General features: G+C 34.5%; 1 protein-coding gene across 4 annotated transcripts in view; it reads right to left on the bottom strand.

Moving 5' to 3' along the window:
• mGluR (metabotropic Glutamate Receptor) overlaps positions 1–14,451 on the bottom strand; it is a 45,277-nt gene that overhangs the window by 7,439 nt on the left and 23,387 nt on the right. For all 4 annotated transcript variants that reach the window (XM_088047296.1, XM_088047299.1, XM_088047298.1 and 1 more), the window contains exons 3-8: positions 7,348–7,844; positions 6,788–7,148; positions 5,947–6,273; positions 4,708–4,889; positions 3,994–4,100; positions 2,606–2,734 (exon numbers count right to left, since the gene is read on the bottom strand). In XM_088047296.1, coding sequence (XP_087903422.1) covers positions 2,606–2,734; positions 3,994–4,100; positions 4,708–4,889; positions 5,947–6,273; positions 6,788–7,148; positions 7,348–7,807 — 1,566 coding nt within the window. In that variant the 5' untranslated portion in view covers positions 7,808–7,844. The remainder of the gene's footprint in view (positions 1–2,605; positions 2,735–3,993; positions 4,101–4,707; positions 4,890–5,946; positions 6,274–6,787; positions 7,149–7,347; positions 7,845–14,451) is intronic.

Here is a 14,451-nt window from a genome sequence, read left to right as displayed (position 1 = left end):
CATTGTCTCTTTTTACAGAATTTCTAATTGAATTTTTTGTAAAGTAGAGATTCAAATTTTATAGATCCTTTTGCTATATTCATTGTAATTGTAATTGTATTCATAATAATAAATATGCAATTTAGTTAATAATTGTTGTATTTGAATTATTTTTTGACACTTTGGCCCTTTGAAGTTAAACGAACTCTTTAAATTTCAAATATTAACAATTTTACAATTTTTGTTTTGTTTTCCTAAATATTGTTTTTCTTTTTAATTTTCGGATTCTTGATTTTTTGAATTTTTCAACTCATATTACGATTTTTGAATTTTAGAAGTTATAGGAAAATTTGTAATGTTCAGGACCTTGTGGTTAACAGTCTTATAAAAATGTGGGCTATCTATTGCACCTAAAACAATTTTTAGGGTACCAGAACTTTATGGCGCAATGTAATTTATTGTTTCTAGATATATAAATATGTAATAGGAAAATAATTTCATTCAAATTTCTACAATTTCAATGTAATCATTTAATATCATATTTCATTTATTAGTTACATGTTTTTAGGCAGAATTATTAATTCAAATCCATGTTTATGTAAATTATTGTGTGATATGTGTAATTCAACAAATATCATCCCACCAATGAATTTCTAAACAAAATTTGTAGTTGTAACATGTACTACTTATATTTTATCAAAAATGTTTATTCAAAACACCCACGTTTTTGTGTTCGGATAACAATAATAGAAAATTTAAACATACAATATTATATACAGGATGTTTAGAGTTTTGGCTGCTAAATTTAAAGCGTTGATAAACAGTAATAGATCTGTACATTTTCGATTTTGAGCAGTCATTAATGAACTAGAGTATCTCGGGTTTGTTACATTCGTTATCTCACCATTTGTCTGTCCACCTTCGGTTAAGTTTTTGCGCTTTGTTTTTACAGTTTACGCAACTATATTGTTGTATTTTCGGCACTAAATTATATAAATTAGATGCATTTTATTAAGTCAAGTGGGTAGTGAGTGAGGGTGCATCTCTGGAGGATTATTTCACTTTTAGCGTTGTCTAAGGTAAGCGTTAATTGAAGCGAATCTGTAGAATGAGCGTATATTAAGTAAATGAAGGCTATATAATAGATAATAAGCATGTTGAGTGCTTTTCTGCATTAGTGATATATTGGATTTTTTAGACGTAACAATTTGAGAAAACAATGTAATCAAATTTCCGTTTCTTGAAAATTCAGTCAGACGTTAGAAATGTAAACGAATTGAATTACTGTCAGTGGCGTATCTAAAATACATTGTTAAAGGGCATAATGCCACCGTAAAAAATTGAGCGTTGTAAATGAATAACCACGGAAGGCTCGTTGACCTTTGAAAAATTGGTAGCTTTTTAATTATTTACGCAATACTCGGACGAAGTTAGAAACTTGTACGCAAACTTATTATGTCATTTTGTTTTTTTGCAACTTTGAAATTATGCTCCTGTGGTTTGAGTGACCTTTAGAAGTCGTAAGCGTCTTCGTTTATTGAGAAGGCGGTACCATCCATTATTGTATCAATAAAAGATGTACTTTGAGGTCGACATACTGCATGAGAGATATACCTTGAAAATTCCAGAAATTGTCTGAATAATGTACGATTGTTTGAAGATCACTCATGCCACTTCTACTCATCTGAGACGCGGACAACATTGTATTTCTATACGAACTTAAATCTCGAGAGAAGATAGATAGGTAGAGATACATTTGTTTTGATTTATGTTTGCTTTTGTCTCCGTCGTGCGGAAAGGTGGCATTGGATCAGATCTATTTCGACAAAAAAGATGGTTAGATAATTTAGAGCCTTAAGAAGAAATAAAACAGAGAGATTTATTTGACGGGTTAGACGGCTTTTAACAAATTAAATTCTCCAAAAATATATACATTGAAACTCATTCTAGCGCATCTACCATCGGATAATTATGCGGGGAAAATCGTAATATTTATTGGACATTAAAATTATATGGGTATTTGGCTCAGTCCGAAAAATGATTTATGATTTTCCAAAATTGCTTTGAACGATTTAACAGTAAGATAACAAATATCGGGCAAAGAAACAAGTGAAACCCTTTGAAATTCCGTTCCATAGAATCTCAGTGAAGCATGCATTGAGAATTTTCCGTTGAAAATAAACTTTTACCAATTCCAATTACATCTTAAGCATATGCAAATCGGAAAGTGAAGAGATTCCGTTCGATTGAAAGGTCCTCAAGCAGATATAGAAGGATAAGACGAATAATAGACACCTTGCCTATACCAGAGGCGCGCGTTTGACAAACTTCCTTTAACTCAACACAGTTTCTAAAATTCTTAAAAAATCAATAAAAAAACGCACATTTGCTGAGTCAAATCAGGAACACGTGGTCGTTTTCATCACACTTAGCATACTGGAGATAAGAAACGACGACAATGACCTGCAACGCCTGTTGGAAATTGCTCAATAAATCATTGAATCGATAGCACCGTGTTATATTAAATCGCTTCGATAAGAATTCCCCAATCAGCGAGACACCAGAAAAAAAAATTCGAATTTCTTAACACGTGTTTGGAATTTATTAATACTGAAATTATACTCACTTGTTGTTTTTTTATCATCCCCGGCTCACAAGGGAGCGAACAAGCTGATGTTGGTGGCACTGTTTGGTTGTTGTTCCAAACTAGGTGGTCTAAATTTAATTCCAGGGAGTTAAACCACTTTCCTACTACCTGCAAAAGGGCAACTGTGACAGTATTCTTTACATTCAATCCAATCAAAACTACACAAATTAAAGTTCAAGGGTCGTGCAAACATTCGAAGTTGTATTAACGACGAAAAAGTCAAAATATCAATTTACCATTGTTTGTGGAAAAGATGTGTTTTTACGTCTCACTGTCAAAATATTTTCACAAAACGCATAATTATAAAAGAAAAACTTTTGCATCGGGAAAATAAACTTTGTACACGTTTCGAGGCAAGTTATATACAAAGCAAATTGTACGCATATTTATTCGCTTGGGATATTCAAAGAGGAAGTATTACTAAAATTTTACAGTCGCTTAACAAAAATGCTTTTTCAAATGTTTGTACACTGCAAAGCAAATCCGTAAACTCAATAATTACACAAAAGAGCACAGTGACAAGGCAGTCCAACACTTGAAAAAAAAAATCAAAATTTAAATCAACATATGCATGGAACAAGCAGATTTCGTATACAATTTTTCATCAATACTACCCTTGTCGTCATATATTTTATGGTAATCTGTTGTTTCCTTCAACCTGCATAACAAATTAGATCCTCGAATATTGCACCTTCAAACGAATTGCTATATACAAGAAAAAGAAACATAGCAACCGCAAGTTATTTTTATCGCCAGATCAAACGTATTTCTTTGTCACCAGAAATGTAAATATCTGTGGAAGATTTATTCCACGTGTTATCCCCAATTGAAAATTACGCGAACTAACGAGCAGAAAAGAGAGAACTTCCCTTCTAAAATGAATATCAATTAACATCCGTCAATGCCTAGATGGAACGTGTAGTGGCGAATCGACTTGTTGCCCCAAACGTCAATCATTTATTTAGCTTTGAAGGCCCAAATTGGATGGTAAAGATGTTGGGAAAGTTTAATTAAGAAACTTTTGTCGTGTTACTTAATAATCTATGCGGAAATCAACTGGTGCTACATTATACCTATAATAAAACCACCTAACTTTGTTAGCTAGGAATAGGCACTTCGAATAACTTCAGCTATATTAGTTGGCTTAATGAAGAAGTTAGCTTCTTAATAGTTTTCAATAATTTCTCAAGTTAAATTAATGGTGAAAGTTGTTTCTTACTCGATTGATTTATTTGTGTGCGAAAGACTTCCCTTCTATTAATGTAATTGGAAATTTAGTTCCTTATCATGAGGATGACTAACAGCAAAACCAAGTTACATCTATCAAAGTAAAAGCAAACTATGTAATTTTTCTTTGTAAAACTTACCCGATAGTGATATCCACTGGCGTTAATTAATCTTTGATAGTTAAGAATATCATATCTAGCAAGTCCATCACCTCGATGATCGAACTTCACAGGACTTCCAGCGAGATCTGAGGGGAAAGAGGAAAATCACGTTAAAATGCAATAAAGCATTTAAATAGCGGATTTAGGCACGGATGTCGACACCAACACAAATTATGCACCTCACACAGAACTTTTTATAGACCCTCCTCGCAAAAAACGCCCTGAATCCCAATTTTAACACGCCGCGGGTAATATTTCACACCACTAAATCCAAACTTAGTTGTATACCGACATGAGTGTATATAACACTTTTATTGTCATTTAAAAAAGTTTTCAAATTATTCATCTACAGTCTTTTCGCCTTGGATGATTTCAAATTAACCGTTACCTGTGTGCGGGTTTTTTGAAATTTATGATTTTAAAAGTTTGCCCTCGCCGAAGCACGATTTATTTTATAGAACAACACAAGCGTGACCGTTTTTAAAGTGCTGAACTAATTTAACTAGAAATGGATAGGAACAACTACTGGAGTGTGGAGCAACGCTTTCAGAACTTCCGGAGAAATTTTCCATAAGGTTCATTGTGATATAATAGGATTTTATTTCTTTGTGCAAAAATAAAGGGTAATCGGGTATCAAGCGTGATTTGTATCAAGAAAAGCCTTGTTTAATTTAAATTTAAATTTGCACTCACCCGTGAACGAGACGTTAAGTAGATATTTTTTGTAGAAGTCTCCTCCATCGTATTGAGTCATCGCAGGACACACTCCGGATTTCCGGTAGTCCTTGCACACGTCACGATAAAGATTATGGAGTGCGAGGGCGAAGGCATAAACCGCATCGACTACAAACTGTACTTTACTTTCTTGTTCGTATCTGAAATGCAACAATTGTGTGTTTATTAAAAATGTATCCAATGTGTACGAAAGGAAAAACAGACAAAACATTACCATGTTGAAGTATTTACCACTAAAATGACATGAAAAGCTTTTACACCACTGTCTCCGTTTTCCTTACACTTCTGTTTTATGGGGCACTCAATTAAAGTGCTTGTAATTACAGAAAATGGTGGTGCTGTTCCTTGTGACATATGAAGACAAGTTTTTATATATCGTAGCGATAAAACGGAACCTATTAAGACGAAAATTTATTTTGCAAGACACCTCATCTCGGTTTCTAATATTTTTCGAGCAAAAACATATTTATTATTCACATAAATCACGTATTTAAATATATACATTTTCCAATGACGTGGAAGAGAAAGATAACAACGTTATTGTTAATGTAGATAGCAGAGCGACGAAAATTTTACATCAACTTTTACGCGCCGCTGAAATAAATTTGACAAATAGATTCTTTTATAAGTAAACTCAAACGAAAAAACAATGGAGTTTTAATTAATATTCTCTTGTATTGCAATAACTGGTGAATAGTGGAATATTTCATGATGTACCTGCACCACGAAAAATTTAATATGCGAGACGTAAAGTAAGCAATCTTATCCCGACTTTATGGAGATGTCTTTATACCAGCGTCTAAACCATTATTACAAAAATAACCGATAAAAATTTCCTTGTTTAAAATGAAACTAAGTTTTGATTAAATTTGGGCGGAATAGTTTGCGTCGACACTGTTGGGACTAAAAAAACGATGCAACGGGTAAGTGACAGGTTAAAAATAATATAGCTAGAAAATTGGGTAGCAAACTTAATTTAAAAGTTTAATTTATTACGTTACGTGGTTTTTGGGCTTAAAAAACGATGCGGCGGATTAATGTGAGAGTGAGGACTTTATTTAGAAAAGCTAGTTAAAATGATTAATTTTGGGGAAAATATCCCGCAACGTCTTTAAAAACTAGAAATTCAATAGTTTCAGTTTGCTTCGGCAAACTTATCCAAAGTCGGCCGATTATTCAAAAACTTTGAAAACTCACCCAACTTTCTGTGAGAGTCGGAGTTCAGGCTTGCAAACATTGAAGTTGGTATGTGTAACTAGCGGGACATTTTTTTCAAGTATGCAATCAAAGGTGTCTTCCCAATACTGCTCAAACCACGGATTACGAAGGTTAGTTTCTGGAGTAAGTGACATCATGTATTCATCAAAGCCGGGAATGTTGTCGGATTGTAACTCGACTGTAATAGCTCCTTCCGCTACGTCTTCTAAACCTTCTACCAACTTCTGTTGTTTACCCCATCCATCGCTTGCAACCCAGTAGAATGTATGACTGGCATTCAGACGCTTCGCAGCTTGCAGAATCCTCCTGTGATAACGACAGTTTGCTAGCTAATAAATCTCACTCGATATCTCGAACGCCACGTCTCTGGATAAATACGTGCAGACGGGCGTACACGTGCTATACTCAACAATTACCGAGCTTTTGTTTACAGAGGATGGCCAACGGCACCTTTAGTTGTTTAATAGTTTTTGGGACATAAATCGTCACGGGATACAGTCAGACTTCGATAATCTGACAAAGGTTGCGTCCCAAGGGCAGATTAACCAAGTCATAGACACAAGTTTGCCCATATATCTAAAACTAGATCTATACCGAAATTCCCAAACAAAAGCTAATTTAATCGTATCGACAATATAAAATATTAAAACAAATCCTTGGCGTAACTACAAGTTTGCTAACTCCATTAAACAACTTTCAGGGAGGCAGACAATTGAGTATTTCGTATAGAATGTAAAATTCTGAAAACATAATACCCTGAGGTCTTTAAAATTCAAGTTGCAATCGATAGTATTTAATTTTTGTGTCTCTTGTGGATTACCTTGCATCCTCGGCGCGGGTGAACAGCACAACTCCTTTGGCGTTAACTTTTTTCTTGAGTTTAATAATAATGCTATCGAAAGCGTGGTCATCAGCAGTACTTGGCACTTTTTCAGCGGTGGCGATACAAACATTTCTTTCTTGAGCTTCTCTATGGAAAACTTCGATACCATACTCCCCGTATGATCCTTCTGAATACACGGTAGAGACATAGCTCCAGTTCACACTTTTCACAATGTCCACTAAAGCACTAGACTGAAACGTGTCCGGAGGAACTGTTCTTGCAAAATATTCGAAACGTGTCTTGTCACTTAACGCTTTCGCCGTTGACGCCGGCGAAATTTGTGGAATATGAAAAAGACCTAAGGAAAAGAAATAGCATCGCTCGTAAAGGGAGCTCTGGGGTTCCCTTTGAGTTAAGTAACTAAATGTGATGTTTTTTTTGCAAAATTTGAGTACTTATGTTTTGGTTGCTGTAGTGAAAGCGTGTACATGTCGTGTATGCGTAAATTTAGTTAATAACATGACATTTAGTTCATGTTTTTTTGAAAAACATGCTACCGAGTAGATTGGCGACTTGGAGCGAGACAGAGCTGTATGATCCTCCCACAACTCCAAAGACTGGTCCTGAATAGTTGTTCCTCGGTCGTGGGATGGAATGATCTACGCATTCTAAGGAGGAAGTGTCAATGTTGTTGACCGAAGCCCTGACGAACTGAAGGCTCTGATTGAGCGCATAAGTATCCCTCGAACAAGTATCTAAGATATGGACTCCTAGAGTGATGTTAGGGAGAATATGAGGATTGCTATTGATGCGGTCGATTGCAAACATCATAGCTTCTAGTCTTTGAACGCCGCGATGGTAAATCTGTTGTCCACACGCTGTTCTCTCCCCTTTTTTGTGTACCGGAAACAACCCTCCTAGAATGATATCGCCGGGAACACTTACAGGACCTAAGTCCTGCGACGCGCCCCCTGCAGGATACAGCAGGAGCGAAAACAGCAGTTGCTGCACGATCATTCCCTGCCAAATTCTTCAGATCTTCATTCATTCAGATCTGGAAAAAAACGATTTAATTACAACAGATTTCTCGATTATACTTAATTTTATTTTGTCATTTTCCAATTTTCAAGCTTATTAAAAAGCAGGGCCAATGCCAATAACTTCGAACGTGCTTGTTGTAAGAAATCGTGCATTCGCGCTGCATTCTGATATACTTAATACAATTCATGAAATACCAAAGCTCCGTTATTCCATATGCACTTTTGTAATTCTAAAAACGTTCGAAAGCACTTTTAAAATGTGAGCACTCATTACACCGGAAATAAATAAGTTTTACTGGAAATTCGTAATTATGAAAAAGGAAAACTTGGACACGAATCGTGAGGAATATTTACGGTATTGTGGAATCTGCCTTTCTGTATTTGTTTGTGGTGAAATTGCTCTGCGTTACCTCTAAACTTGGAAATAATTTCGCTGATGTGTTTTTTCAGTATGCTCAAAAATATGGAATGGTGTCCCCTTGCGTTACCCTAATCCACTTTTATTCAAAAGGAATGGAATTTCCATACATTTAACAAGTCGCGGCATAAATCAATGAAAACCATCCGAGTATTGTTTTCCGGGAAAACCAATATTTATAAAAACTAAATAAGACCACCCTTTATTACTAAGTGAAAACGTGGACGAGCTTCGGATTTCCAATTATGTTTACATTCGTGTCGAATCGTTGACGAGTCTTTTGTTTATTCTTCTTTGACTCATATTAGAACCTTCCATAACAATCCGATAAATATAATTACGTTACGATAAGATCTATTAAAATTGTCTCATCTTTCGGTTTCTTACTCAGCCTTTCCAAATTATACTTTATAATGCGTCCCGTCATATTTTAATACATTCAGTTTGACGTTATTAAAATCTAATATGAACCCTTCTCTCGGTTAATCCCGTAATGAAATGACCAGGAGACCCTATTGTTGACATTTTATTCAAGTGTAATAGTCACTAATTCTACTTTCGATGCGAATAAATTAAAACGTACTCAAGTTTAACTCAACTTCGGCGAGCTTTCACTTATTTTATTTTCTGTAAATGTAAATCTGGAAAATATACGTTAATCTAAACATTTGGTTTGTGTTATGTTTTACTTTCATGTTTTTGGTGTAAATTAAGGAGAGAGGTAAATGGGATGTTGTGCCGAATTTTGAGATAATCGACCCCTGCAAAATCAATACGAATTAGTCCTTGAGTTTTGTTAAAATATTATTATTAATTTCATTAAATAACGTTTGTTAACGTTGTTTATCATCACAAAATTAATAATGACCTGTCATTGCATCCACTATTATTTTGGAATTTGACACAAATTTTTATTTAATACTCCAAAAATTAATATTTATATAACCCAGATACGAGTTCGATATGAATATTAATGAGAATTCTATATACAGTGAAATTTAAAACAGCTGTTTATTTTATTTATAAAAACTTCGTGGGTTCTCGTATGCTGAAACAAAATAAATATTTGAACAGAAACAACAAGTCCAGAAACTATGGAACATTCACTAAAAACAATAAAAAGAAATTTGATCCTAGGAAAGAAAACCGCCGAATGCTTTTCTAGCGCACTCCAAATTCATCAAATCCTCTTCAATCATAAATGCAATTTCCAGGTTGTATCTTCGTTCGAAAGCACCCATTTCTCACTTTAAATAATGTAACATGATAAACAGTGCATCCACTGTTGGGAAAGCTGCATTAATATTTGTATTTTTTTTTAAATTTGTTACTGTTTTTTTGCAAAACAATGCACGTCGAAAAATCTGTCTTTTTAACACATAAATCAATATAACGATAATGGTAGTAACAATGAAAGTGCGACAGTGACATGATGGATTTCCTGGTTCTCTGATGGTAATTTTGAGTTCAGATTAGTTGGCGCTTAGTCGCTTTTTATGCAAAATTCTGCATTGATTATACGTGCACAATTCATTTTAGTTTTTCGCCATCGATGACCGTGTATGGTGAAAACTGTTGAATATCAAACAGTTCCTTGGTAAAAACTTTATTTGCGCTGCAAACTGGTACACAGACCTTTGACACTCATTTAAATCTGACATTCAATTGAACTAGAATTAATTATCGGTCTTTTCCGGACGTGGACGTGTTCCCAAATAGTTCTTTTTATCCTAAAAATTATATACGGTTTGGTAAATCGGCAATTAGTTCAGATTGTGTTCAAGTAGTAATTAGTTTGGACCCGAATCCTTCTTAATGCTTTCATTATGTACCAAACTCATGTGACAGAACGTTAGAATTTCGCTGCGTCGAAAAAGAATAGTTTAAGACAGAAAAGCGATCTCGGGTATTAAATTACAACCTCAACTGTCCGGAACGTTTGTTTTTCTTTTTATTTTTTGCACAAACGTTAATTGCGTATATTTGAAATTGCTTGGAGCCTTCTTTTCATTTATTTTTACTTTACACATAACAACATATTTTGATAAATTCTCCGGAGGTGCTCGTTCTTTTTTAATATGCCGCTTCCATTTCGTATAATTCTCAGCAAGACTGAAAGCTTTAGAAGCGGAGACTTATAATCTGCGGGAAGTAGAGGAAAACGGACGTCATACTTTTCCAGGTAATGACCATTGGCGCCGCTCTCTGCAATAGTAGTAATTTATTACGAGAGTTTAATTACTGAGAGCTGCTTTGTGACAAGGGTAGAATGCGCAAATTCGATAGTCTACCATGGTATCGTCGTTTATGCATGACCGGACCACTCTTTGTTCTATTAGCTGTGATTTTAGTTGCGCTTTGAATTTAAAATGACACAAAAATGCAATTTTTAATTTTGTCGCCCGGCGCATCCACCATAATTTTAACAATAATTCCCGCTAAAGAAAATAGTCAACAGGTACGAATCCGACTCAAGCGTCATTGCTTGACTTCCAAGCGACTTCGTTTGTAAGTCGAAAATTATACAGCCGATCGAAACGAGAGTTACCCACAAACTTCGGTAATATAATTATACGTCAAACTTTATGCTAAGACGATTAACTGTGAAATAGTGTTTACGTGGCGCAAATTACACGTACATGGTTTACACGTAAGGCAATTTTTAAATATTATTTTTCAGGATGCAAGTGTTTGATTCCGAAGTGCGTATTTGGAAAAATCAAGTGGGGAAAATCCTTATTCGTCCTGCTACGACAAGTTAATCACACGACTGGTCTTAATTTCATTGGACATTTCATCTGCTGTACAAACTCTTTCGGAAATTGAGAATGAATTGATCGTTAGATGACATTTCCATTTGTCTGTAATACAACGAAGGGTCAGCAGAATCGGTGGTCATTCACCTGTTAGAAAATCTAATAATTATTATTTGTTTTCACTAATAATAAACCGGTTAGATTTGGATATCAAACGAAATACAGCACTTGTTTGTTTTGGTTCAATTGCTACCTCGGGTGCTCATCCAGATCGGAAGCCAATTTGCATGTAAACACCAAACAACTTAATTATTAACATTCAACAATGGCGTTATGAAGGGACGATTCAATTTAAACGAGCACGAGCGTTTGCCACAATGACGGAAAAATGAGCTTAATTTGCTCTTATTAGATGAAGTTTACTCTGAAGAGCAATAAAACATTCAACACTTTCTCCTCATTGTCAGTATCAAAGTTGAGTGGTCAAGAGAGCAGGTGCCATCTCTTGGGACTTGGGCGAACTGGGCTTTCGTTCCAACTCAAATCACAGCTTAGAAAATCCGGGTTCCGGGCAAAAGAGTGGAACTACTTATTCTCAGCCGAAAGCTCCGAATTATACTAAGACTACGATTTTAAAAATTGATTTAAAGGTGTTCTTAAAATGAATTTCCTGATCAGTTGCGTGCTGCGGAAAATCTCTCTAAAATGTGATTGGGTTGAATAGAATATTTTTAAAATGGCTTGAGTCGATTAGAATCTGTCGGAAGCAATCGGCATAAACTTATGCATTAAGACATCCGTGTAAAGTGAGTATGAGTCGGATCAATTTGCAGGAAACGCGTAAAATTATGCCCGAGTTGAGTAAAAAATCAGATGCTTCCCTTTTCCGATGGGTTTACTTAACGGTCGCTACTGGAAACTTAATAGAACAGGACGCTGCTCCCCAACACTCAATCCGTATACGGAAATCGTAGAAAGTCGATTAAATGTTAAAGGTGAAAGACTTATCCGAAACTCTGCTGACACCGTCTGGTTTAAATCGAGCATCTTTGTGTTTTTGAGCGTTGTTTAATAGTTCACCCACACTTTGGCTTTTTCGGTGATTTATATTCTCTTGGAGGAGATTCTTTACGAGGGAGCTTCAGAACAAGGATAATTGCAGATGACATTGCTTTCAAACACCGCAATTTTATATAAACAAATTATTCGCTCAAGTAAATCTCAGACGACACATCATCTATCAAACCAAAATCTATTCAACAAATAGTAACCCTCGCTGACACGGCTCCAACTCGCATGATATATGAACTAGTTTTTCTCCAAGCAAATTCTGACAAATGCAAATAAGGTCGAACAACAACCAACTTAATCTTTGAAGATTTTTCCACAAAGAACTTTTAAACTTCAAAATGAAACAGGGAAAAAGTACACACGTAAGGTTTAGATATATTTCATTTTGCAGCTGTCAGAAGCACAACTGAAAACGAAATATTAATAGAAAAAGAAACTATTAATATTATAGCTCCAAATTAATCGATGCCACATTCTTGTCACCCATTTGAATTATGATCTAGATGTTCAAACTTGGAATATGACGTGTCGCCTGTACACTATCAAAGTATCATAAATTAAACGCGTTTATGTGGGCTCTTTTAGTGATTAATGTTACACTTAAATTTTGCAACAAAATTTCGAAATACTTAAAAAAGAAAATTTTAGCAAGGAACTAGTTTCATTTCGCTTAGAGTGTGATAAGCACGAGTTTATGACCACTAAAATATATCTCTTATTTGAGTCCAACAGTATATTAAAACGTCTCGTCTCATTAGTTGGTCATTACTTTTAATGCCATCATCAAACTTAGGAAAACTAATCAAATAAATATCAATTTTTATTAGCTGGTTAAACTTCTAATTAATTCAAGTAATTATTTTTATAACGAACCTTACCCTGGTTTTGTACGCATTTCCATGAATATAATTTTATGCATTTAGAAACAAAATTAATTATGCCATTTCCTAATTCAAATTTGGTGGTTTTCCTTTCGTTAGTGACTACGATAAATTTTAAATAAATAAACGTAACAGTAGAGTGCCTTTAAACTAACTGAATCAGCAAAAAATCAATGTTAATTAATTTTGCATGGTTTAAACGAAAAAAATATTTTTCTGTTAACTTCTTATGAAGTTCCAAACCGTGCAAATAAAAAGATAAAAGCTTCCCTAATGTCAACACGAGCAACAGCTTTAAAAATCTTGCGTTATTTTTAAATCAAACTTTCTCGAAAGATGGGTACGACACGTGGTTGTTTTAGTTTTTTTCCATATTATTTCGCTTATGAATTTTGCAAATAAGGTTTAGGAAGTAAGAACGGTGTAAGTTTTTGTAGCCGGCAATAAGCAATTCTAGAAGCTTTTAAATCGGCGAATTTGAATAAAAACAGGTAACAGCTTTCAGTAATATAACGTAATTTTGTTCACTGCTCGTACGCTTCGCCGTTTCGAAGAAAATATTAAATAAGGACTAATATGTGAATCGAAAAGCAGAAAATTGGGTTTCTGTGGGTGCCATTAGCTACTGCAACTGTTGCATGAAATAATTTGACTGCATTTATTTTCAGAAGCTGAACAAATAAAATTCTTCTGTTGCAATGAGAAATAATTTGTTGTTGGAAAATACGTAACCGCAAGGAGTCTATTATTAAATACTACGTCCTTTAATAAAGTTGGTAGTAACGTGCCCATCAGTAAGTTTTGCCGTTTAGTGTTGGCAGCTATTTAAATGTAGACAGAGCTCGTTGGTGGAATGCGATAAACATTGCTACTGTCAGCAACAAGGGAGGAAGAGACCCTATTAAATACCGTTCTGCACTTACATTACTTCAGCTCACCAATAAATAAACAGGCCACGTGATAAATGAGGCTCCCTAATGCCGTTTAAATTACAGACTATTATTTATTATATAAGCATTTGTTCGGCAACGTGAGCTCTTTACTTAACTTTTTTATTTGCCTCAAATTTAATTAATTCGATCGGTTTTAGCCCTACTAAATTAATATTAATTACTTCTCCGGAATAACCCATTTAATCAGCTTCACCACAGTTTGATTTTAATTATACGAGATGTCATTCAAGTTCCAATATACTAAGAGACAAAGAAATTCGTTTCAACTAATTAAAATTAGTACATTAGAAACGTCAAGTATTTTTAATTTACTCGGTATTAAATTAGCATAATTTATGAATTTTTACTTAAATTATTCCCTCAACATAAATCTGCTTACACTTCACAACCTCGGCTGTGGCCGTCACATAAATCTAAAAAATTGGATAAGCCGTTCATTTTTGCGTCACTGAAGCATTAAATATTGGAAAACATTTCTTGTTAAAATTAAATCAATCCGTTTCTTTTTTTTTTCGCTATTTAAAGAAGACATTTGATTATAA

Source organism: Gnatocerus cornutus, chromosome 10 (genome assembly GCF_029298725.1).
Source record: "Gnatocerus cornutus isolate USDA-ARS CGAHR chromosome 10, icGnaCorn1.1, whole genome shotgun sequence".
Taxonomy (NCBI): domain Eukaryota; kingdom Metazoa; phylum Arthropoda; class Insecta; order Coleoptera; family Tenebrionidae; genus Gnatocerus; species Gnatocerus cornutus.
This window is presented reverse-complemented; position numbering and strand designations above follow the sequence as displayed.